Here is a 23,046-nt window from a genome sequence, read left to right as displayed (position 1 = left end):
AAAGGTACTCGAACAAAGGTACTCGAACAAAGGTACTCGAACAAAGGTACTCGAACAAAGGTACTCAAACAAAGGTACTCGAAGAAAGGTACTCGAACAAAGGTACTCGAACAAAGGTACTCGAACAAAGGTACTCGAACAAAGGTACTCAAACAAGGGTACTCGAACAAAGGTACTCGAACAAAGGTACTCGAACAAAGGTACTCGAACAAAGGTACTCGAACAAAGGTACTCGAACAAAGGTACTCGAACAAAGGTACTCAAACAAAGGTACTCGAACAAAGGTACTCGAACAAAGGTACTCAAACAAAGGTACTCGAACAAAGGTACTCGAACAAAGGTACTCGAACAAAGGTACTCGAACAAAGGTACTCGAACAAAGGTACTCGAACAAAGGTACTCGAACAAAGGTACTCAAAGGTACTCGAACAAAGGTACTCGAACAAAGATACTCAAAGGTACTCAAAGGTGCTGGTGGGATCAAGAGCCCCTCCACACTATAACGTTGCCACAGTAAAATGTCACATTAGTTGCACTTGTCCTTTTACCTAACATATTGTTGGTAATTCTACCAACATTAATAAAAAAAATAATTCTCGCCTGGGGTACCACCCATAAGAGAGGACCAACACCCAGGTACCTACTTGCTGCTAGGTGAACGGAGTCAGCAAGTGTAATGGAACTTACCCAGGTTTATCCAGCCTGGATGTTAAACCCAGGTCCTTTCACTTGTGCACCAAATTCTCAGAACACTATGCTGAGTCACCAGTTTTCGTGTATCCTTGAAAAGGAGCTTAAGAGGGGTATATGAAGAGGGGGAAGGGGGTTCGGAGGGGAAGAGGGTTAGGGGGGGAAGGAAGGGAAGGGGAAGGAAATGGGAGAGATGTAGGAGGGATAAGAGGGCAAGGGATGTGAGGGGTAGGAAGAAGGGATGAGGGAGGGAAGTTAGGAGAGGGGAGGGGGAGGGGGGAATGAACCATATCAGCTCACCACAGCAATGGCATTATGTTGACCCTAGTGGTGTTGATGAAGCAGTTTGCGCTGTGTCATGATGACCTCATCTGTTCTGTACTCTTCTCTTGCTCCCCAAACATCTTTTAGGAATTAAATACTCCATTCTAGTATTATCATTTTATTATTATCATGTGAACTCCAATAGTAATAAGTTACATCCTTTGACATTACTGGGTTATCCTTGGTTAAATTCAATTTACTGTATAAAATCATTGTAAAAATTTAAAATTATGAGGCCTATAAACACTTAGGATTATGGAGAATAGCTAAATCCTTCAGACCCATACAGTGCCTGGGGAATGGAAGGTATCCAAGCTTGAACCAAGGAAGAGTACTGTAGCCCCATTTCCTTGGATGAAGAGATTTCCTAATGTCACAATATATTTCAACTATAACATAGATTTCATAAATGCATGAGTGGAAACTGCTTAGTATAAACAGAAATCTCCTTTCATGGACCAATAAGCCTTCTGCAGTTTCCTGACCAGCCAGGCTGTGGTTCATACGCTGGTTTACGTGCGGCCAACAGTAACAGCCTGGTTGATCAAGACCTGATCCACCATGAGGCCTGGTCACAGACCAGGCCTCAGGGACGGTGACCCCCGAAACCTTCTCCAGGTATACCCCAGGTACACACATTAAATATTGGCCAACTGGCTCGTGTTCCTCAAATATGCTTCTAAGATAATATTATAGAGGTAAAAATAATACATCTAGTACCAAAATACATTTAATCTTTGTCTTAAATCTTTGGAGAGTTTTGTCTTGAAATTCGATATAAAAAATTATACAGTATACATTGTATGTATGTGTATATGTACGTATGAGTGTACACAGTAGGCGTCATAAATATGCATGAATATAAAAAAATAAGACAGAAAACAACACTGCTCACCATATTGTTTTAAAGTATGTACATAATAACGAAATATGTACATGTTCCTCAGCCACACTAGTGTTTTGTAGCATTACCCTTCCTCATGATACACTCCTTAAATCACTCTCCTACGTACTGATAATGCTAACTTATGAAGGACACAAAAGTCAATGCCCTTCCACACCTGCTTAACAGCACTAGTGATTTTTGGGTTAGGAGGACATGTTCATGTCGAGAAATTTACATTTAGTACAATTCCAAATGTTCTCTACTGAATTTAAGTCCTTTGAGTTTCCAGGCCAATCATTGAAAGTATGAAAAAATCACGGTAATTTAGCCAATACTTTATGTCTTTGGCAGTATGGCAAGGGGCACCATTCATACAAAAGTTGTTCTGGCACTTCTTGAATTTGCCAGGCAAATGGTCTCCTAAAGGTATACCTATGAGGGAGCATATTAATGACACCTCCTCTATGTACATGTGTGTGTGTGTGTGTGTGTGTGTGTGTGTACTCACCTACTTGTGGTTGCAGGGGTCGAGTCTTAGCTCCTCTGTGTGTGTGTGTGTTTGTGTGTGTACTCACCTACTTGTGGTTGCAGGGGTCGAGTCTTAGCTCCTCTGTGTGTGTGTGTGTGTGTGTACTCACCTATTTGTACTCACCTATTTGTGGTTGCAGGGGTCGATTCACAGCTCCTGGCCCCGCCTCTTCGCTGATTGCTACTAGGTCCTCTCTCTCCCTGCCCCATGAGCTCTATCATACCTCGCCTTAAAACTATGTATGGTTCCTGCCTCCACCACATCACTTTCTAGGCTATTCCATGGCCTGACTACTCTATGACTGAAGAAATACTTCCTAACATCCCTTTGATTCATCTGAGTCTTCAACTTCCAATTGTGACCTCTTGTGTCTGTGTCCCATCTCTGGAACATCCCGTCTTTGTCCACCTCGTCTATTCCGCGCAGTATTTTATATGTCGTTATCATGTCTCCCCTGACCCTCCTGGCCTCCAGTGTCGTCAGTGTGTGTGTGTGTGTGTGTGTGTGTGTGTGTGTGTGTGTGTGTGTGTGTGTGTGTGTGTGTGTGTGTGTGTGTGTGTGTGTGTGTGTGTGTGTGTGTGTATGTGTGTGTGTGTGCGCGCGCGCGCAGTAACTCATCAATATAAGAGATGTATACAAAATAATACTTTGTTGACAACAACGTAATTTCAGATGAAATATGCATAATGTATTGATTTATTATACTATAGGAATTGCATCCACCCAGAATAATTAGAATCAAAAACTTTGTTATACAAGATATTCAAAGTAAAGCAAAGAGCAAGAGTATTGCTTTGATGCATGCAATTTGGTTCACGTAGATGAGACTGCTCTAATGTACAGAATAATAAGTAGTAGTAGTAGTAGTAGTAGTAGTAGTAGTAGTAGTAGTAGTAGTAGTAGTAGTAGTAGTAGTAGTAGTAGTAGTATTTTTACAAGTATATGATACAACTCATACAGACCTAGCTGACATCAATGACATATTAATTGAAAGCCCCTAGTTATGCAGAGCATTTCAGGCAACTTGCTGGATTGCTAGTACGTACATTCTCACTCACTGAGGCCCGGGGATCAAATCCCTAGTATGTCTGGAAAATATTAGGATGTACTATTTCCATAAAACACCTGCTGTCCCTGTTCACCCATCAGTAAAATGGGTACCTGGGTGTTAGTGGGCTGGTGTGGGTTGCATCCTGGGGCAAAATTGAGCTTATTTGCCCGAAATGCTCTGCATAACAAGCGGCTTTCTATATAGTAGTATGTCACTGATGTCAGCTATGGTCTGTATACCTTGTACTTGTAGAAATAAAGATATTATTATTATTAACTTAGGTTAATCTACAATGTCCCCCAGGATGCGACCCACAACAGTCAGCTAACACCAAGGTACCTACTTGCTGCTAGGTGAACAGGGACAGCAGGTGTAAAGAAACACGCCTAATGTTTCCACCCGGGGGGAGGGGGAACTGTATGGGTGGAACGTAGTGGATAGAATTAAGATATGTGGGGTTGTGTACATGGCGGACGCGGGGGAGGCGCAGAGCATAAATTCCAAGGATGTTGTGAGTAGAGCAATGGGTAGGATGCGCGGGTGGAGGGCCGGGGATGTAACGTTGCAGCAGAGGGTGGTGGTAGTAAACACACTTGGGTATAGTAAAGTGTGGGGAGTGGCAGAAGTATATCCCCTGAGGTCATGATATATTCAGGAACTGGAGAGAGTGGTTTTGAGGTATGTGTGGGGTTATGGGAGGCCATGGCTAAGGAAGGAGGTGGTGATGATGGGCATGCGGCAGGGTGGGCTGGGTCTTATACCTTTGGACACACGCGTGAAGGCAGTGTATGCGAAGCAGCGGTACTTGAGGGCGGGAGGGGAGAGGGGTAGAAGGGTGGGAGAGGTCATGGAGGATGTGCAAAAATGGTGGAAGGGGAAGGCGTTATTGGTGTGTGAAGATATGGTGCGTAATTTGTTGGCAATACGGGATGCAAGAAAAGTAAGGGTAAGTAGGCTTGGGAGGACAGGTAGGCAGGGTGAAGTGATACAGGGAGTAGCAACATACCCGATGTATGATTGGAGGGGCATTTGGGAAGACTTTCGGAAGATTAGATTAAAGCCAAGGGTTCATGAAGTGGTATATAGGTTCTTTATGGGAATTCTAGCTTCAAGGTCAGTGCTATATAGAATGGGTTATGTAGGTGTGGGCACTTGTTTGCATTGTGGGGAAGAGGAGACTGCTTTTCATGCTGTATATTTTTGTGAAAACTTGGAGGTTGTAAGGACATGGTTAGCGAGGGTCCTGGGTATAGTGGCGGGAGGAGGGAGAAACATTTCGACTTTGAGGGCTTTGCATTTTGATGTGGGCGGGGTTTCCAAGGACATTCAGAGGGCAGTGATGTATGTGGTGGCAGATTTTTTGTATGTGTCTTGGTGCATGCGGGAGGTGGGAGGTGATTGTAGGGTGCGGGCGCTTGCGGCGAGTGTGTATCGTACAGTTTGCAGAAATAGGCTACTATATGGAAGGGTGTGGGTAAATAGTTTTCCCTTGGGTTATCGCAATCTGACGGTAGGTGTAATGTTAGGGTTGGATGTAATTTAGAGCTGGAATGGGTTGTTTTTCCCTAAACTGGCACTTTTGTTCTGTTTTGAGATTAGTGGAGGATGGAAGGCGGAATAAAAGTGTGTGGTAGTGGAGTATATGGGAGTAAAGTCGTTAGGAATGAGGGGGGGCATAGGGGGGGGGGTGAACTGGTGACTTTTGGTTAAGAGACAGGGGTTTTATGACTTTAGACGTCAGGTACGGGCTTGAGCATGAAAGGGAACGTGAGTTTGTGCTTTTTAATATAGACAGTATGGGGTCAGGGGATGGCAGGGGGTGGCTTTCTGAAGTGTCTTGTGCCAGGATGGTTTTTTAATGATTGAGGTAGTACTGCTCTGTACATGTTTCATTAGGAGCTATAATGTTATAGAGTGGACCCCCGGTTTACGATAGTATTTCATTCCAGAAGTATGTTCAGGTGCCAGTACTGACCGAATTTGTTCCCATATGGAATATTGTGAATTAGATTAGTCCATTTCAGACCCCCAAACATACACATACAAACGCACTTACATAAATACACTTACATAATTGGTTGCATTGGGAGCTGATCGTAAACCGGGGGTCCACTGTATTATGTTATTTAGTGTGTGAAAGATTAAGTCTGATATTGCTCTGGAACTTTGTTAATGAACATATATATCTTGTTGAACATGATAATACATAAATATGGGAATATGTATTTAGTGTGTGTGTGTTTCAATATCTAGTGTACTGTTACCATATTAGTTGGTACCCTTCACTATTGTCAAGTAATTACTATCTAAATCTTGTCATAAGTTTTATTTATGTTAGTTATTATTTTGTAATAAAGTTGGTAGAATTACTGACAATATATAAAGTAAAAGGACACAAGTGCAACTAATGTGACATTTTATTATGGCAACGTTTCGCTCTCCAGGAGCTTTATCAAGCCGTTACAAACAGTACATGGACACAGAGGGTATATATAGGCTCAGAGTGAGGTGCAATACTGCTCCACCTGTGGCCTTGAGGGCCACGACTTCAAGAATTGCACTACTGCTTCCCCACCGCAATGCTTGAACTGCAAGGATGACCATCATACTCTTGCTGCCAGGTGCCCTATCAGAAGGGACATACTCAAGAAACAACAGCAACAACAGAAGCCCAAACCACAAGTACCCACATATTCTGCTATTGCCAAGATTCAAGCAGACACTACCAAGATCCTACAAGCCACGCAAGCTGCTCCTACTACCTTCCTCACAGCACCTGCTGCCGATCCCACCAAGATCCTATGTTGCATCATGTATGCTCATGTACAGAATGCAGCTGAGCCTGGCTCCTTCAACTCCACCATCAACGAAGTATTCGAACTCAACAACATGCCTGAACTCACATTCCCTGCATCTCCACCTTCCACTGACATCCTACAAACCACTGCAAATATTGCCAGCTTAACTGCTGTGCCACCACTGTCACAACCTCCACCTGACATAGAGATGGACCAGTCTGAGACTACTGATACGGCGGTGAATTCCACCAATGAGAGTCCACCACCTCCTGCCTCCACCACCACCGCAACTGTCCAAGCCGAGGCCTTGCCTCGGACAACTCAACCGCCATCCAAGAAAGCTAAAACGCAAGAAGCAAGGGCTGCAACTCCCCACACCGCTACTACTGCTACACCACACCAAGGAGTCAAGGTCAAGAATCCCAAAACTCAAGAACCAAGAGCTGCAGCTCCCCAGGCCGCCGCCAATCCCCCACGGCAACAAGAAACCAAGGGCAAGAGTGGTGGACACTGCACATCCAACCAGAAGAAGAACCCAATGCAAACTCCAGAACGTGGGCAGGATAACAAAGACACTGTGAATCCTCCCTTACAAGAATTTGCCAACAAAATCTACACTGCCTTCAACAATGCTGGAATCGACCACATAGCACTGAGGAACAGGTATAATCAGCTTGCTGAAGAGGATCCCCTCTTCTAGCACCACCGTCAAGACAAGTTTCCCCAGCACTTTGCTGCCTGCTAAAGCTGGGGTGTGGCTCCAATGGGACCCTGTTTTCTGCCTCTGCCCAATTGTGACATCGAAGATCCCAAGCAAGAAGACACTCCCCACTTGGGGAGTCAATGCAAGATAGAAGAAGTTACCCTCCAACCGGAGGGCCCAAGAGAGAAGATAGAAGAATGAAGGAGACGAACGACACCCCCGCCGGGTCACCATCTGGAGAAGACCCGGGCCGGAAGTACCGGCAAATCTCTAATGAATGAATGAAGGTGCAATACTAGCGGCGGCGGCGGTGGCGGTGGTAGTAGTAGTGGTAGTAGTGGTGGTAGTAGTGGTGGTGGTAGTGGTGGTAGTAGTAGTAGTAGTAGTAGTAGTAGTAGTAGTAGTAGTAGTAGTAGTAGTAGTAGTAGTAGTAGTAGTAGTAGTAGTAGTAGTAGTAGTAGTAGTAGTAGTAGTAGTAGTAGTAGTAGTAGTAATACAATATGTAGAACAATTAACTTGCACATGAGTAAATGATGTAAAGGCTATTACTTGGGAAACATAAAAATTGGTTAGACAAATATTTCTATTGGAGGCTGGATAGAGAAGGCCTTTTTCAATGTTCATTCTCTGTAATGTGCTTGTGTAGTATTAACAGGAGAGACTATGTGATGGCAGGATTTACTGTTTTCAGGAGGATTCTTGCAGAAATAGGCATTACAGAGAATGAACATTGAAACAGGCCTTCTCTATCCAGCCTCCAATAGAAATATTTGTCTAACCAATTTTTGTTTCCCAAGTAATAACCTTTACATCGTTTACTCATGTGCAAGTTAATTGTTCTACATATTGTACTACTACTACTACTACTGCTACTACTGCTACTACTGCTACTGCTACTACTACTACTACTACTACTACTAGTATTGCACCTCACTCTGAGCCTATATATACCCTGTGTGTCCATGTATTGTTTGTAACGGCTTGATAAAGCTCCTGGAGAGCGAAACCTTGCCATAATAAAATGCCACATTAGTTGCACTTGTGTCCTTTTACTTTACATAGTTATTATTTTATAAGTTAAGTGAAAAAATGTAAGATGTTGTGACGTCTAGTGCAAGTGGCATTTATTTTTGCACTGGGAAAAGGGGGGGGGGTAATTTAATTATGATTAGATCATAACGAAATGTAACTGAATGTGTGTACACTGTATTTAGAAGACGGGAAGGATTGTGAGGATTGTCAATATTTGTATTAATTCTTAAGTAAATTTCATGGAATTCTGTGTAATGACAATGTACACCTATTAGTCGGGTGATAAGTATACATGTAATTGAAATATTCAGGCTTATTGTAATATATTATGATTGATGAAATGTATAAACTGGTATTTAGCATTGGAGTAGAGATTCTTTTATTTTTAATGTATTGTAATGTATTTTTAAATAAAATATAAAAAAAAATATTTCCACCCGTACCAGGGATCGAACCACAGACACTCAATGTCTGAGCTGAGTGCACTACCAACTGAGCTACAGGTGACAGGTATGAGCCAGTGATATCTTTCAGAGTGCCAGCACTCTGAAGGAGGGGTGTTAATGTTGCAGTTTTATAACTGTAGTGTCAGCATGCCTCTGGCAAGACAGTGATGGAGTGAATGATGATGAGAGTTTTTCTTTATCGGGCCACCCTACCTTGGTGGGAAACGGCCGATGTGTTAATAAATATATAAATAAATAAAATCTCCTGGATGAATGTATTCAGAATTGTATCTAAAATAATACTACAGTAATAAGAAAACGTTTGTTGAATAACAGAGTTACAGGTACAAACCTCCCAAATAAGGAATGATACAGTATTAGATATGCCTTAATGTCATGAGTACCAACATTATTGTGCAATCGGTCTACTATGCTGAGTGTTTATCTAAAATACCAAATATAGTACAGTATATTCATAATGTTCTACACTAATATGTAGAGGAGCCATAAAAAAATCTATGAAAACAATGGTAACAACTGTACTGTCTTAACTCTTATGCCTGAACAATACACAAATAACCCGCACATTGGAGAGAGGAGCTTATGACGACGTTTCGGTCTGGCTTGGACCATTTACAAAGTCACACTAACAAAAAGGAGAGAAGAGAAGGAGGGAGTATATATAGGCCAACAGACAAGGATTGGACAAGAGAGGTAGTAGGAAAGGAAGAAGAGAAGTAGTGCTAGAGGAAGTAGTAGTAGACAGGGATATAAGCCAAAGTGCCGTGTCTTCCTTTGCAGATGACACTCAAATCTGCATAACAGTGTCTTCCATTGCAGACACTGCAAGGCTCCAGGCGGACATCAACCAAATCTTTCAGTGGGCTGCAGAAAACAATATGAAGTTCAACGATGAGAAATTTCAATTACTCCGATGTGGTAAACATGAGGAAATTAAAATTTCATCAGAGTATAAAACAAATTCCAACCACACAATAGAGTGAGAAACTAAATTCAAACACCTCGGAGTGATCATGTCGGAGGATCTCACCTTCAAGGACCATAACATTGTATCAATTGCAACTGCTAGAAAAATGACAGGATGGATAATGAGAACCTTCAAAACTAGGGATGCCAAGCCCATGATGACACTTTTCAGGTCGCTTGTTCTATCTAGGTTGGAATATTGCTGCACACTAACAGCACCTTTCAAGGCAGGTGAAATTGCTGACCTAGAAAATGTGCAGAGAACCTTCACGGCACGCATAACGGAGATAAAACACCTCAATTACTGGGAGAGCTTGAAGTTCCCGAACCTGTACTCCCTGGAACGCAGGCAGGAGAGATACATGATTATATACACCTGGAAAATCCTAGAGGGACTAGTATCAAACTTGCACATGAAAATCACTCCCTATGAAAGCAAAAGACTCAGGAGACGATGCAACATCCCCCCACTGAAAAGCAGGGGTGTCACTAGCACGTTAAGAGACAACACAATAAGTGTCAGAGGCCCAAGACTGTTCAACTGCCTCCCAGCATACATAAGGGGGATTACCAACAGACCCCTGGGTGTCTTCAAGCAGGCACTGGACAAGCACCTAAAATCAGTACCTGACCAGCCGAGCTGTGGTTCATACATTGGATTGCGTGCAGCCAGCAGTAACAGCCTGGTTGATCAGGACCTGATCCACCATGAGGCCTGGTCACAGACCGGGCCGCAGGGGCGTTGACCCCTGGAACACTCTCCAGGTAAACTCCAGTACATAGTAGTAAATGGTCCATGTCGGACCAAAACGTTGTCATAAGCTTCTCTCTCCTATGTATGGGTTATTTGTGTTGTATTGTTCCAGTCACGGTATTGTACCTTTTTGTTATTTAGTTACTTATGCCTGAGGCATACAAAGAAGTAACATGGAGAGCAGTAAGTGCTTCTTGTACACATAATAAACTCAGCAACCTGAGGTAATATAATCTTTGGGTTCCTGCCACATTTGAATATGAGGATGTTGAAAGAGCACATATAAAATTGATATATTTGTGAGACAGTGTAAGCCACAGTATTGCAATGAATGGTGAATAAAATTAAGTTAAGAACAATCTTCTATATTTGGGAACAATGTTCAAGAAACTGCAATAAAGCAGAAGTGATTCCAGGAAAAACAAAAGAACAAAGGTAGTATGCAAAGTAATTCCTGGAAAAACAATACAACAAAGGTGATATGCAAAGTAATTCCAGGAAAAACAATAGAACAGAGGTCACATGCAAAATAACTCGAGGAAAGGGAACAGGATATAGGTGATATAGATATTAGCTCAAAGAAAAAGCCTCAGTGATTTGACAGCCATGGTGAAGAACAGACAGTGCTAATGAGGATAGACTACAGAAGGATACAGGTGATCCACCTCCATGCACAGAAAAAAACACCAGTTCTCTGAGATAAAGAAAAACCACCGTATCTAAATATTAATTGATAAACTGCCATAGATTAAGCTACTATGAACTATTGCAGTATAAAACTGATTTTCCCCTGGACAGAATTTTAGCTAAAAAAGACTAAGATATATATTATTCATTAATATCATACCTACATTCAAGCCATAGACGACACACAACACAAAAGTTGTCTATTTTATCAGTAATGTATATAAAAATATAAATAATATCACTTAAAAAACCTTTGGTATGGTCTTTGAATGTTGTAGTAAGTCCTGGACCCAGTCACATGCTTGTACTGTGTACTTGACTATGCCCTGTCGTAGATCACATTTTACAATAAAATATTGAATAACAAAAGCCTTTTCAATAGCATACAACCAAAATTTAGCGTTAAATTTTTAATGTACTTGTAAACCGTCCAGCTAAATCATATAATTCACATCACCAATAATGTGAAGATAATTTTGAATGTATTACAAAATCAAATGCAGTTTGACCCATTTAGAAAAAGACAGTTATCAATGGTACACTATAAATGAGATTTTTCCCTTAAATTACAGTACATAACCATAGCTTAGATATTCACACTTCTTCAATGATATTAAATCTTCTACTTAATACATATACTGTACTGTACTATACCTGGGGTGATAAAATAGTAAAAATTACAGTGTGTTTAGTGGGATTTGTAAACTTTGCATTACATTGTATCCACAAACAATCCTTGTTCAGCTTTATTTTAACCAGTATATATCTGCTCATTACAGTTATCAGTAGCAGTTATTACCAAAGCCATTCCACCAATATTTGCAGAGCCACTGAATAATGTTGTATATTTTAACTACAGGTATAGTACATTGTACAGGAAAAATATTATGTTACATAAGATGAAGTATCTTTTGTGCACATAACTTCGATAAAAAGTTATGGAACCATTAGTGATACAATTTTTAAAATACAGTTTACATATACGTAATATCAGAGGCTGAGATTCAGTTAAGTAGAATAAGCAGTTGCTAAATGTAAGTTTAATACAAGAGAGAATTTGAAGCCTTAGTTAATACATCCACCATTCCATCAACAGTCATACCTCGGTTAGTTTTGCATAGTTCCAGAGCTTCTCTCAATTCTTCATTAGCTTCGTATGACACTAACAAACCATAGAGAGAAAATAAACTTTCTGTATTACCAAGGAAAATCTTGTCACAGATAACTTGCAAATTGGTATTAGTTCGCTTCAATTCACATTTGGAAGTTTTAAGATGACACCGTCCTTTACAGTCAAAGTATGAACAGTCCTCATTATCTGAACAATGTGGAGTATTCTCCATAGTCTTCAGAAGAGAGGTTTCAGGCAATACAGAATCCAGATCAAGAAACATCACTTTTCCTTTATCATTCCAGCCAAAGTGATCATGTTTCACATCACATAAATGTATAGGCTCTGTCCAAACTGTTTCCAGTTGTCGTATATACTTTATAATATCTAAAGCTTTCCATAATCTTTTTCTCCAGGTGAGTTCAAAGGGCAGCATCGGATTTTCTGTTAATGGTTCAAGGTGCTGCATGGCATAATATGTTCCACAGGTTCCTAAAACACTTGGAAAAAGTTGTAGTTTTTCAAAGGCAAACGATGTCAAAAATTCATGATCTTGTATTAACAACCAAAAATTTCTATGATTTGCAAGAGTTTCTGTCTCAGAGTGATACAACTTACTCAGATTTAAGAGTTTACTGATAATAGCCTTATCAATATCATTACCCACAAAGTTGCTGATGTATATATTTACCATACTTTGCAGGTTATCTTTGGTTGGGAAGTACTGATTGCCAGATTTTAATTTCCAATACACCTGGAAGAAAACATAAACAATACAGAAAATCTGAAAGTATGTATGATGAGAGGGTTAGAAGTATCATCCACTGCAGGATATATGAATGCAGATTACTGGTTCATAGAATCGAGAAATTGATAAATTAGACGCTTGTGTAACACGTGAGTATCTTTATTGTGGAAACGTTTTGCCAAGTATCTTCACTACATGCCAGATCAACCAGGCTGTGATGGATATGTGGGGCAGTGGGCCTCCAGCAGCAACAGCCTGGTTGATCAGGTAAGCACCGGACGAGCCTGGCCCATGGCCAGGCTTTGAGAGTAGTTAAACTCTCGAAACTCTTTAAAGGTAAAGGTATATAACCACTGGCTTCCTCAGTCCAATGTGGAGAAGAATGATTGAAGACCCTTTATTAGGCAGGAATGACATTTGTCGTTCCAGAAAGCATGATATTTGGCGCATTCCTCCTACACCTTCTGTGCATCTGTGCTCCCATTCTCTATTTCTGACCAATCACATGCGTTCCCTGAGTCGCTCCAGCTAAGTGGTGATGGGTTCTATTCGCTTCCCATAGGTTGAGAGACCAAAATGTAAACACTTCTAGCTTGGCGTCACCAAGAGACTTTTTTTCATCGAGTGACACTCATATACCCTTGGATTTTACCCTCTACAATGTCGGCAAATGAATAGTTTAGGCATATTTTGATATATACATAAAGTCTGTGTGAAGCATAATGTGAGTGCACCATGCATATGAAAAAAGTGCAACAAAAAAAGACCAAAAATTATCGTTCTTGCCTATTTTGGCCCCAAATTTAAATTTCAGTAAATAAATATTCAAAATAAAAATTGTAATGCATATAGCAATTCTGTAGTAGTCTGGGTGTGTACAGAATGTTTTTATTGTCCTTCCAGATCAATGAGAAATTGTTTTATGGTGAATCCTCCAAAGACAAGTCCAAATATCTCTGCATTTTGAAGGAAAGTGACTCAGATCCAGAGCCAGATCACCTGGAATTGCTTGACAGCAGTGATGAATACTTGCCACATCCTCATTTTCCTGTGCCATATGCAAAGTAAATATATACATCAAGAAGGATAGAAATTGTACAAATTAGTGATCTAGAATGATTATTCTTTCTCAGGAAACTCAGGAATGTGGGAATTGAAAGTTATATACCTTTGAAATGTGTCCATGTTGCTACTTGATTCATTTTTGTATTTTTTTAATACTTACAAAATGTTTGAAAACAAGTTTAATTTGTGTGTTTGATATTGTCTTTTTGAATAATAAAATTAAAAAAAATACACCTACCATCCGACTTACGACCTGCTCGACTTACGACCTGCTCGACTTACGACCTGCTCGACTTATGACGACTCGACTTATGACAGTGTTTTTTATGCCAAATTTCTGGGAAATAAACAAGTGTTTGTGTTGTACACAGTGTTTATCCTAAACCTTACAGTATAAAATACAGTACTAACAGCATAAAAACTAAAGTAAAACATGAAATACCAAAATAAAACAATAAAATAAAGTCATTACAAAAATGCCATGTTGATATTCAGTAGTAAAGTTTGACTTACGACCATTTCGACTTACGACCGGTTTCTCGGAACCGAACTCGGTCGTAAGTCGGATGGTAGGTGTAGTTATTTGGTGTTTTATTAACAATTGCAACTTTGTAACATTTAAATACGTTCACCCATTGATAGGCAAGACCTACTCTACACAAATAACCCGCACATAAAAGAGAGAAGCTTACGACGACGTTTCGGTCCGACTTGGACCATTGACAAAGTCACACTAACAGAGGTGGAGCAGGACGGCTATATATAGGCAGGAAGAGGTGGTAGTAGTAGTAGTAGTAGTAGTAGTAGTAGTAGTAGTAGTAGTAGTACAAGAATTGTATATAATACCGACAGGATGAAATTAAGACATGTGCACAACACCCGGGCATCCCCATCGTAGACGCTTCGCCATCCAGCCAGCCACTGGATGGCGAAACGTCCACAACAAAGACAGCCAGACGCCGCACATGTGTCTTAATTTCAACAGTAGTTGTAGTAGAAGAAGAAGAGGTAGTAGTAGTGGTAGCGGAAGAAGTGGGAAATAAGGAAGACGAGCCAGTCAAATACAAAGGAAGGGGAGCACTGCAAGAGAGCTAGATGCCCACAGAGGGAGAGCAAGCGCACAGAGGTGCGTGAAAGGGGAAGTGGTGAAAAAAATAAATGAAGAAGGAACAGAAACACGAGACAGGAGAGAGAAAGACAACCCAGAGGAGAAAAGGAGAGAGGAAAGGGGAAGAGGAAGAAGAAAAAGAAAAAGAAAAAGTGAGGATTCAGGTTAAGTCACGGGTGTTCTGAAGTTTGGAGCATTTTACAATGTAGTGGGAGAGGAAGGCATCTACAGAGACGAAGCCAGGGCTAAGGTTCATACAAGGAAAGTTGTGTATTAGAGAGGATTCAACTAGACGGCGACTGTTCGAGTTGGAAGTAGGGAAGACAGTTTTAGCAGAAGACCAGTCAATAGGATGGCTATGATCTCTGACGTGACAGAGATCATAGCCATCCTATTGACTGGTCTTCTGCTAAAACTGTCTTCCCTACTTCCAACTCGAACAGTCGCCGTCTAGTTGAATCCTCTCTAATACACAACTTTCCTTGTATGAACCTTAGCCCTGGCTTCGTCTCTGTAGATGCCTTCCTCTCCCACTACATTGTAAAATGCTCCAAACTTCAGAACACCCGTGACTTAACCTGAATCCTCACTTTTTCTTTTTCTTTTTCTTCTTCCTCTTCCCCTTTCCTCTCTCCTTTTCTCCTCTGGGTTGTCTTTCTCTCTCCTGTCTCGTGTTTCTGTTCCTTCTTCATTTATTTTATTTCACCACTTCCCCTTTCACGCACCTCTGTGCATTTGCTCTCCCTCTGTGGGTATCTAGCTCTCTTGCAGTGCTCCCCTTCCTTTGTATTTGACTGGCTCGTCTTCCTTATTTCCCACTTCTTCCGCTACCACTACTACTACCTCTTCTTCTTCTACTACAACTACTGTTGAAATTAAGACACATGTGCGGCGTCTGGCTGTCTTTGTTGTGGATGTTTCGCCATCCAGTGGCTGGCTGGATGGCGAAGCGTCTACGATGGGGATGCCCGGGTGTTGTGCATGTGTCTTAATTTCATCCTGTCGGTATTATATACAATTCTTGTACTACTACTACTACTACTACTACCACCACCTCTTCCTGCCTATATATAGCCGTCCTGCTCCACCTCTGTTAGTGTGACTTTGTCAATGGTCCAAGTCGGACCGAAACGTCGTCGTAAGCTTCTCTCTTTTATGTGCAGGTTATTTGTGTATTGTTCCAGTCACGGTATTGTGCCTTTTTGTTATTTAAGACCTACTCTTGTCGGTCTTCTCATATTAGCAATTGATTGAAAGCAAACTTTCACATATTCCTTTCTATGGGCTCATCTACTTTATGTTGAGACACTATCCACCCATAGGGAAAAAACTTTTCAAAATTCGCAATTTTCGTTTTTGCCTACCAAAGGGTTAAGGTAATCAGTCCCTCAGCCTGGAGTCAGTGTAATCAGTCCATCCATTCCAGAGAGCTTGTCCTTAACCGATTTTATCGTTAGCTGATTTAATTTTCCCCATAAGAAATAATGGAAATCCAATTAATCCGTTCTTGCTGTCAGGAGGCTTGACAGAACAGTACTTCAATATGATGCTATTATCAACTCTACAGCTTATTTATCTATCAATATTCATCTAATATGACATAATAAACAATATTAATAATATAGAAACATGATATATACTCTAGAATGAATAAAATATGTCATTATGTATTTGAGGAGAAAGTGCTGGAAGTGTTGTTGTTGGGTGTATAATGGCCACTGAGAGAAGCCGTACATATTAGTGGTGGAGGAGGCTTCTGCCACCGCCACTATCCACAAACAATAGTATATGTAATTTATAAATAAGAAATATTTACATTTTAATGTATAAATAAGAAATATTTACACTTACCTTGGAGGAGATGTTAGTTTAATTAGTTAGTTTGATGGAGGAGATGCTGGCAGAGGTTTAGGGTGGCAGAAGATATGTAGCAGGCCGGCGTATGTTCAGCGGCCCGATACACATTCAACAACATTGGAGAGTTACTTCCGTGTCGTTTTTCTATTGCTTACTCGCTACACTGTTAATTCTACACTTTATCGCTGGCTGGCTCTATAGCCTTTATCGATACCTGATGCTTTAGTATCGTACATATCGTAGAATCACTTAATCCCTGCAGAAGGCACATTCACCCCTCTCTCTTCCTCCTCCACTTTGGTACGTACTTTGCTACAAGGTTTTTCTTGAATTTTATTGTGTTTCTTTCCTTCTTTATCACAGGGCTGGCACTAGAAACTTTTTTTTGGCCCCATGGTGGCTCATTTAGCAGTTACAAGCACTGAAAACAATGGAATAATACAAAATGTATTGCATGTATGAGTGGAACCGTCCGGGCTTGTAAACAATGGCACACTGCCTGTACATAGTGACTGGGTGGACACGTTCGGGACGAATGTCCTTAACTGAGCTTTTCATCGATGGCCGAGCCAATATTTTTACGCAAAAATGCATTGGTATCCAATTTTATTACTATCCAATGGCATTGTTACCCGAGGGTCCACTGTACCTCAAACTCCTGATCTTCAACCATTCTTCTCTGTATTGGACTGAGGAAGTCACTGGTTGGCAATATGTTTCCACAGTAAAGATACCCAAGTGTTGCACAAGTGTCTAATTCATCAGGATATAAAAAGCTAGGTTGATACTACTGTATTTTGTGGCTCATAAGATGTGGCTTATAAGACTTGTTTTAGTTTCAATGGCTCGGCATCGGATGTAACTGGGAGAGCTACGGCCCACCCCACACCCCAAACTTATAGCTCCTGTCACTGACCTTCAGTTTATAGGATGCAGGGTGGTTTTTGGAGACATTTTATGGTAAAAAAAAATGCATCTAATAAGCCGCGAAATACAGTAAGTGAACATAAAGATTCTTCTAACACTGTAATGTCTTCAATTTTAAGCAAGACTGACCAATCTGTAAGATATAACAAGTACTTGACCCCATGGTCCTTCAATTCTCTAGACATTAAAGATATTGAAAAGATTAATAACACAATATATAAAATTAATCCTCACCCATTAACCCTTAAACTGTCCAAACGTAGATCTATGTTTTTTCAACATTTGAAAATATGTAAAAAAACGTAGATCTTCTTTTCTTTTTTCTACATTTGAAAACATGTAAAAAAAAACTTTGATCTACTTTTTTTTGTTATATTTGAAAATATGTAAAAAAACGTAGATCTACTTTTGGAGCGCTACACATGTGAACGGAAATTTGTTTGGACAGTTTAAGGGTTAAACAATTAAGCTACCATATTTAAGCTAAAACCACCATCTAAAATTTAATTCCTTAAGTTGTACATAGAGATATAGGCTCCCTTTTAAATAAATGACTAAATATTAGTGAAGAGTGACCTCTCCTTAATTAATAAAGTATCTGCATGTTTATCAAACTTAACTTCATTTCAACTCTCCTCACATGAATATTTTGAGTCTATCAGTATATATCCAGGAAACAATGTGATTGATATAAAGCACAGTAACCTTTTCTTATACAGTGGAACCTCAAAAATCGAACTTAATCTGTTTCAGGAGCTAGTTCTAATTTCGAAAAGTCTGAAATTCGAATCAATATTTCCCATAAGAAATAATGGATATACAATTAATCCGTTCCAGAAACCCAAAAATATTCACACAAAAAACACATTTTATAGAGATTAATTACAGTTTTACATACATATAAAAAAAACATACATATAAAATAATACATACATATAATATAAAATATAAAATAACATTCTTACTTACCTTTATTGAAGATTGGTGATGGCATCTGGAAGATAGGGAGGAGGAGAGAGGGAGTTGGGGTTAGTGTTTGGAAGGAGAATCCCCCTCCATGAGGACTTCAGGTAAAGCCCTCTCTGGGGTTACTTCCCTTCTCTGTCTTTTAATGCCACTAGGACCAGCTTGAGAGTCACTGGACCCCTGTCTCACAAAATAACTGTCCACAGTCCTCTGTTTCTGGCACCTCTTTAACATTTCCCTAAAATGGGACATGGTTCTGTCACTGAACTTGTTGCAAAGATGGCTTGTTTCAGCTTGCTCAGGGTGGTACTTCTGCACAAACATTTGGACATCATTCCACTTGGCACAAATCTCCTTAATCTTTGAAGAAAGCACCTCATCCACTCTCTCCCTCCCTCAACAAGTCTCACACCACTCTCATACTTCTGTATTATTTCCTTCTTCACATCTATGGTGTTTCTCACTTTCTTTACCACAGGGGTACCACTAGCAAGTTTATTTCACAGTCCCACAAGCACTAAACACAACGAAATAATCGTAAAATGTGTGAATGAGAGCGTAGGTTAGTGTTCACTCAAGCATAAACAAAGCAAGACTGCTCACGGCGCCTGCGCGGGGACGCGGACAGAGCGGGCCAGCGGACAGGTCCCATATCCGGCGGTCCGAAATTTGAAACGCATTCGATTTTTGGTACACAGTTTGACCGAAAAAATGGTCTTATTTTCGAAACGTTCGATATTTGGTACGTTCGATTTTCAAAGTTCCACTGTATATTAAGCTTTCTCATAGCAGTTTTGCATGTATTGTACATTATTATAATTGTATAATATGACAGATCACACAAACTATAAGTAAGATACATATTTTTAGTTTTTAAATACGTACTGATACTGCACTCATATACCACGTGTGGGCAAGCCATTGCTCACAAGCCACACACGACTCGTTTACTCACTGAATGCAGCTCACCCTGACAATATCCAAAATAAAAAAGCTTAACCTGGATACTGTCTTGAAAACCTCATTTGAACGAGCAGATGAGTCACACTGAGCCATTGCTTGGACATGTTAGCTATATACACTGTATAATATACGTTGTATATGCCCTATATGTTGTGTATATCTATGAGCTTTTAAAAATTTTAACATTTTTGGTCAATAAAATATTATAATTATTATTATTATTAGTATTATTATATAAGTAACTGTATATGTACTAAAAAAGCCCATATAATAATTATAAAAATAGTCATTGCTTAAAGAATCTATTTTGTATGTGTCAATTACAAAGGCAGCTTACCTCCTCTTCATCAGCAGCAGACTCGCCTATGGATTCTTCTTGGTCCTCTGGTTTTATAACAGATTTGATGACCTTTTTACCACTACCATACAAAGTGAACACTGTTGGTTTGTTGAGGTGGAATGTGTGGCACGTTATTCTTGATGGTACATCTGCGACACATAGCTCCCTACACAAGTCTTGGCTTGACAGTGTATGTCCATGAGGAAGCTTGGCATCATTTTCAACTTCTTTGCACTGGAAAAAATGCATAGTAAAAATGTTGTACTGTAAGGTACTCTACAAAAAAATGCAGCATTAAATACTGCAATGTATTTAAAATTTTTACAGATTACAGAGATGAAGGAATATGAATATGTGAACAATATTTATCATAATTATATACATTTAAAGTGTTGCAAAAGTCATGCCATTTTATTATATATATGATGGTACAGTGATTCCAGTATTTCTAAGACTATCAATGATGGGTGGTATACAATATCTACTATCCAGCGTAACTGATGGTTATTCTCCTAGCAAGCCTACCAGGACACAGATGCAGGTAAGGAAGACAGGAGCCCTAGCAAGGCACAGGTGAGGGGATGCAACAGAAGCCTACCAGGACACAGACTAGGTGAAGGGAGACAGAAAAACCCTACCAAAATAGTTTTGAGAGGAGACAGAAAATATACATGAGAAAAAAGGTGAAAGGAGACAAAATGTACATTGACAGATGAGGGGAGACAGAAAGCCTACCTGGGTACAAATAGTGGATCACTAAGGTGAGGGTATATGAGGTGACAGGGAGCTAAAGTGAGGGAGGAAGAGGTGAGATATAGAAGAGAGGTGATGTTGAAGTGAGGTGATGTGGAAGTGAGGTGATGTTCAAGTGAGGTGATGTGGAAGTGAGGTGATGTTGAAGTGATGTGATGTGGAAGTGATGTGATGTTGAAGTGAGGTGATGTTGAAGTGAGGTGATGTTGAAGTGAGGTGATGTGGAAGTGAGGTGATGTGGAAGTGAGGTGATGTGGAAGTGAGGTGATGTTGAAGTGAGGTGATGTGGAAGTAAGGTGATGTTGAAGTGAGGTGATGTTGAAGTGAGGTGATGTGGAAGTGAGGTGATGTTCAAGTGAGGTGATGTGGAAGTGAGGTGATGTTGAAGTGAGGTGATGTGGAAGTGAGGTGATGTTGAAGTGAGGTGATGTTGAAGTGAGGTGATGTGGAAGTGAGGTGATGTTCAAGTGAGGTGATGTTGAAGTGAGGTGATGTTGAAGTGAGGTGATGTTGAAGTGAGGTGATGTTGAAGTGAGGTGATGTGGAAGTGAGGTGATGTTCAAGTGAGGTGATGTGGAAGTGAGGTGATGTTGAAGTGAGGTGATGTGGAAGTGAGGTGATGTTGAAGTGAGGTGATGTGGAAGTGAGGTGATGTGGAAGTGAGGTGATGTTGAAGTGAGATGATGTGGAAGCGAGGGTAGGTAGAAGTGAGGGGAGGAGGTGGAATGGAATTGAAGGGAGGTGGAATTAAAGGGGAGGTGGAATTGAGGGGAGATGGAATTGAGGGGAGGACAGAGAGAAGTGAGGGGAGAAGCTCACCAAAAGAGTAATATGGTTATGTAGGATGTCAGTGGTGGAGCAGATGATCCTCGAGGCTAACATAGCGTCCCTGAGAGCCACCATCACCACCACCAACACCAACACAACTACACTCAACAACATCCACTTCTTCCGCCTCCGCTTCATCATATCTTCGAAAATCTTTGCCAGGCAACACGAAAATATGAATGTGATTTTCATTTCCCGGCGGCCTTTCAGGTGCCCACATCTCCCATCACCCAAAATTAAAACTGCATTTTGATTTTGATTGTTATTGTTGGGTTGAAAGGTTATGACGGTCACAGGGAGAGAAAAAGACGTTTAAATACAGTTTACGACATTTATTGAGGAAACATTTCACCCCGAGTGGCTTCTGCAATCTTTGTTAGGTCTGAAGAAGCCACTCGTTTCCTCTAATAAATGGCATGAACTGTACATAAGTGTCCTTTTCAAAATACTGTTTTTTTGGTCTCGGGGTTGTATGAACCCTCATGGCGACACAGGACGTGAACCATTGGTTATATCTCTCTCACTCGTCCTCTGATTCCCAGGGTTAAATTTAAAGTACATATATATGTATGTTTATTTGGTTCAAGTTGGCAGGTCAAAGTCCATCTAGTGTAGAATAAATGATGTAGAGGCTTTCCACTCAGAGGAATCACTGAGCTTGCCGAGGAACCACCTGCAGGAGGGAGAGTCCACCTGCAGGAGGGAGAGTCCACCTGCAGGAGGGAGAGTCCACCTGCAGGAGGGAGAGTCCACCTGCAGGAGGGAGAGTCCACCTGCAGGAGGGAGAGTCCACCTGCAGGAGGGAGAGTCCACCTGCAGGAGGGAGAGTCCACCTGCAGGAAGGAGAGTCCACCTGCAGGAGGGAGAGTCCACATACAAGAGGGAGAGTCCACCTGCAGGAGGGAGAATCGACCTGCGGGAGGGAGAGTCCACCTACAGGAGGGAGAGTCCACCTGCAGGAGGGAGAGTCCACCTGCAGGAGGGAGAGTCCACCTGCAGGAAGGAGAGGAGGGAGAGTCCACCTGCAGGAAGGAGAGTCCACCTGCAGGAAGGAGAGTCCACCTGCAGGAGGGAGAGTCGACCTGCAGGCAGGAGGGAGAGTCCACCTGCAGGAAGGAGAGCCCACCTGCAGGAGGGAGAGTCCACCTGCAGGAAGGAGAGTCCATCTGCAGGAAGGAGAGTCCACCTGCAGGAAGGGAGAGTCCACCTGCAGGAAGGAGAGTCCACCTGCTGCACCTGCAGGAAGGGAGAGCAGGAAGGAGAGTCCACCTGCAGGAGGGAGAGTCCACCTGCAGGACAGAGTCCACCTGCAGGAGGGAGAGTCCACCTGCAGGAGGGAGAGTCCACCTGCAGGAGGGAGAGTCCACCTGCAGGAGGGAGAGTCCACCTGCAGGAGGGAGAGTCCACCTGCAGGAAGGAGAGTCCACCTGCAGGAAGGAGAGTCCACCTGCAGGAAGGAGAGTCCACCTGCAGGAAGGAGAGTCCACCTGCAG

At 41.3% G+C, this 23,046-nt stretch overlaps 1 protein-coding gene across 1 annotated transcript; it reads right to left on the bottom strand.

Annotated features, from left to right (window-relative positions):
* Positions 1-9,057: 9,057 nt before the first annotated feature.
* Positions 9,058-21,845, bottom strand: aln (divergent protein kinase domain 1C). The gene is made up of 3 exons (XM_053777470.2): positions 21,545-21,845; positions 19,970-20,206; positions 9,058-12,752 (listed from the first exon to the last, which is right to left on the bottom strand). Exons 1-3 carry the CDS (start codon positions 21,743-21,745, stop codon positions 11,928-11,930), a joined length of 1,263 nt encoding a protein of 420 aa, XP_053633445.2. The 5' UTR covers positions 21,746-21,845; the 3' UTR covers positions 9,058-11,927.
* Positions 21,846-23,046: the final 1,201 nt, after the last annotated feature.

The sequence above is a fragment of the Cherax quadricarinatus genome, chromosome 18, assembly GCF_038502225.1.
Source record: "Cherax quadricarinatus isolate ZL_2023a chromosome 18, ASM3850222v1, whole genome shotgun sequence".
NCBI lineage: Eukaryota > Metazoa > Arthropoda > Malacostraca > Decapoda > Parastacidae > Cherax > Cherax quadricarinatus.
Note: the sequence above shows the minus strand (reverse complement) of the source record. Positions and strands in the feature narration are given on the sequence as shown.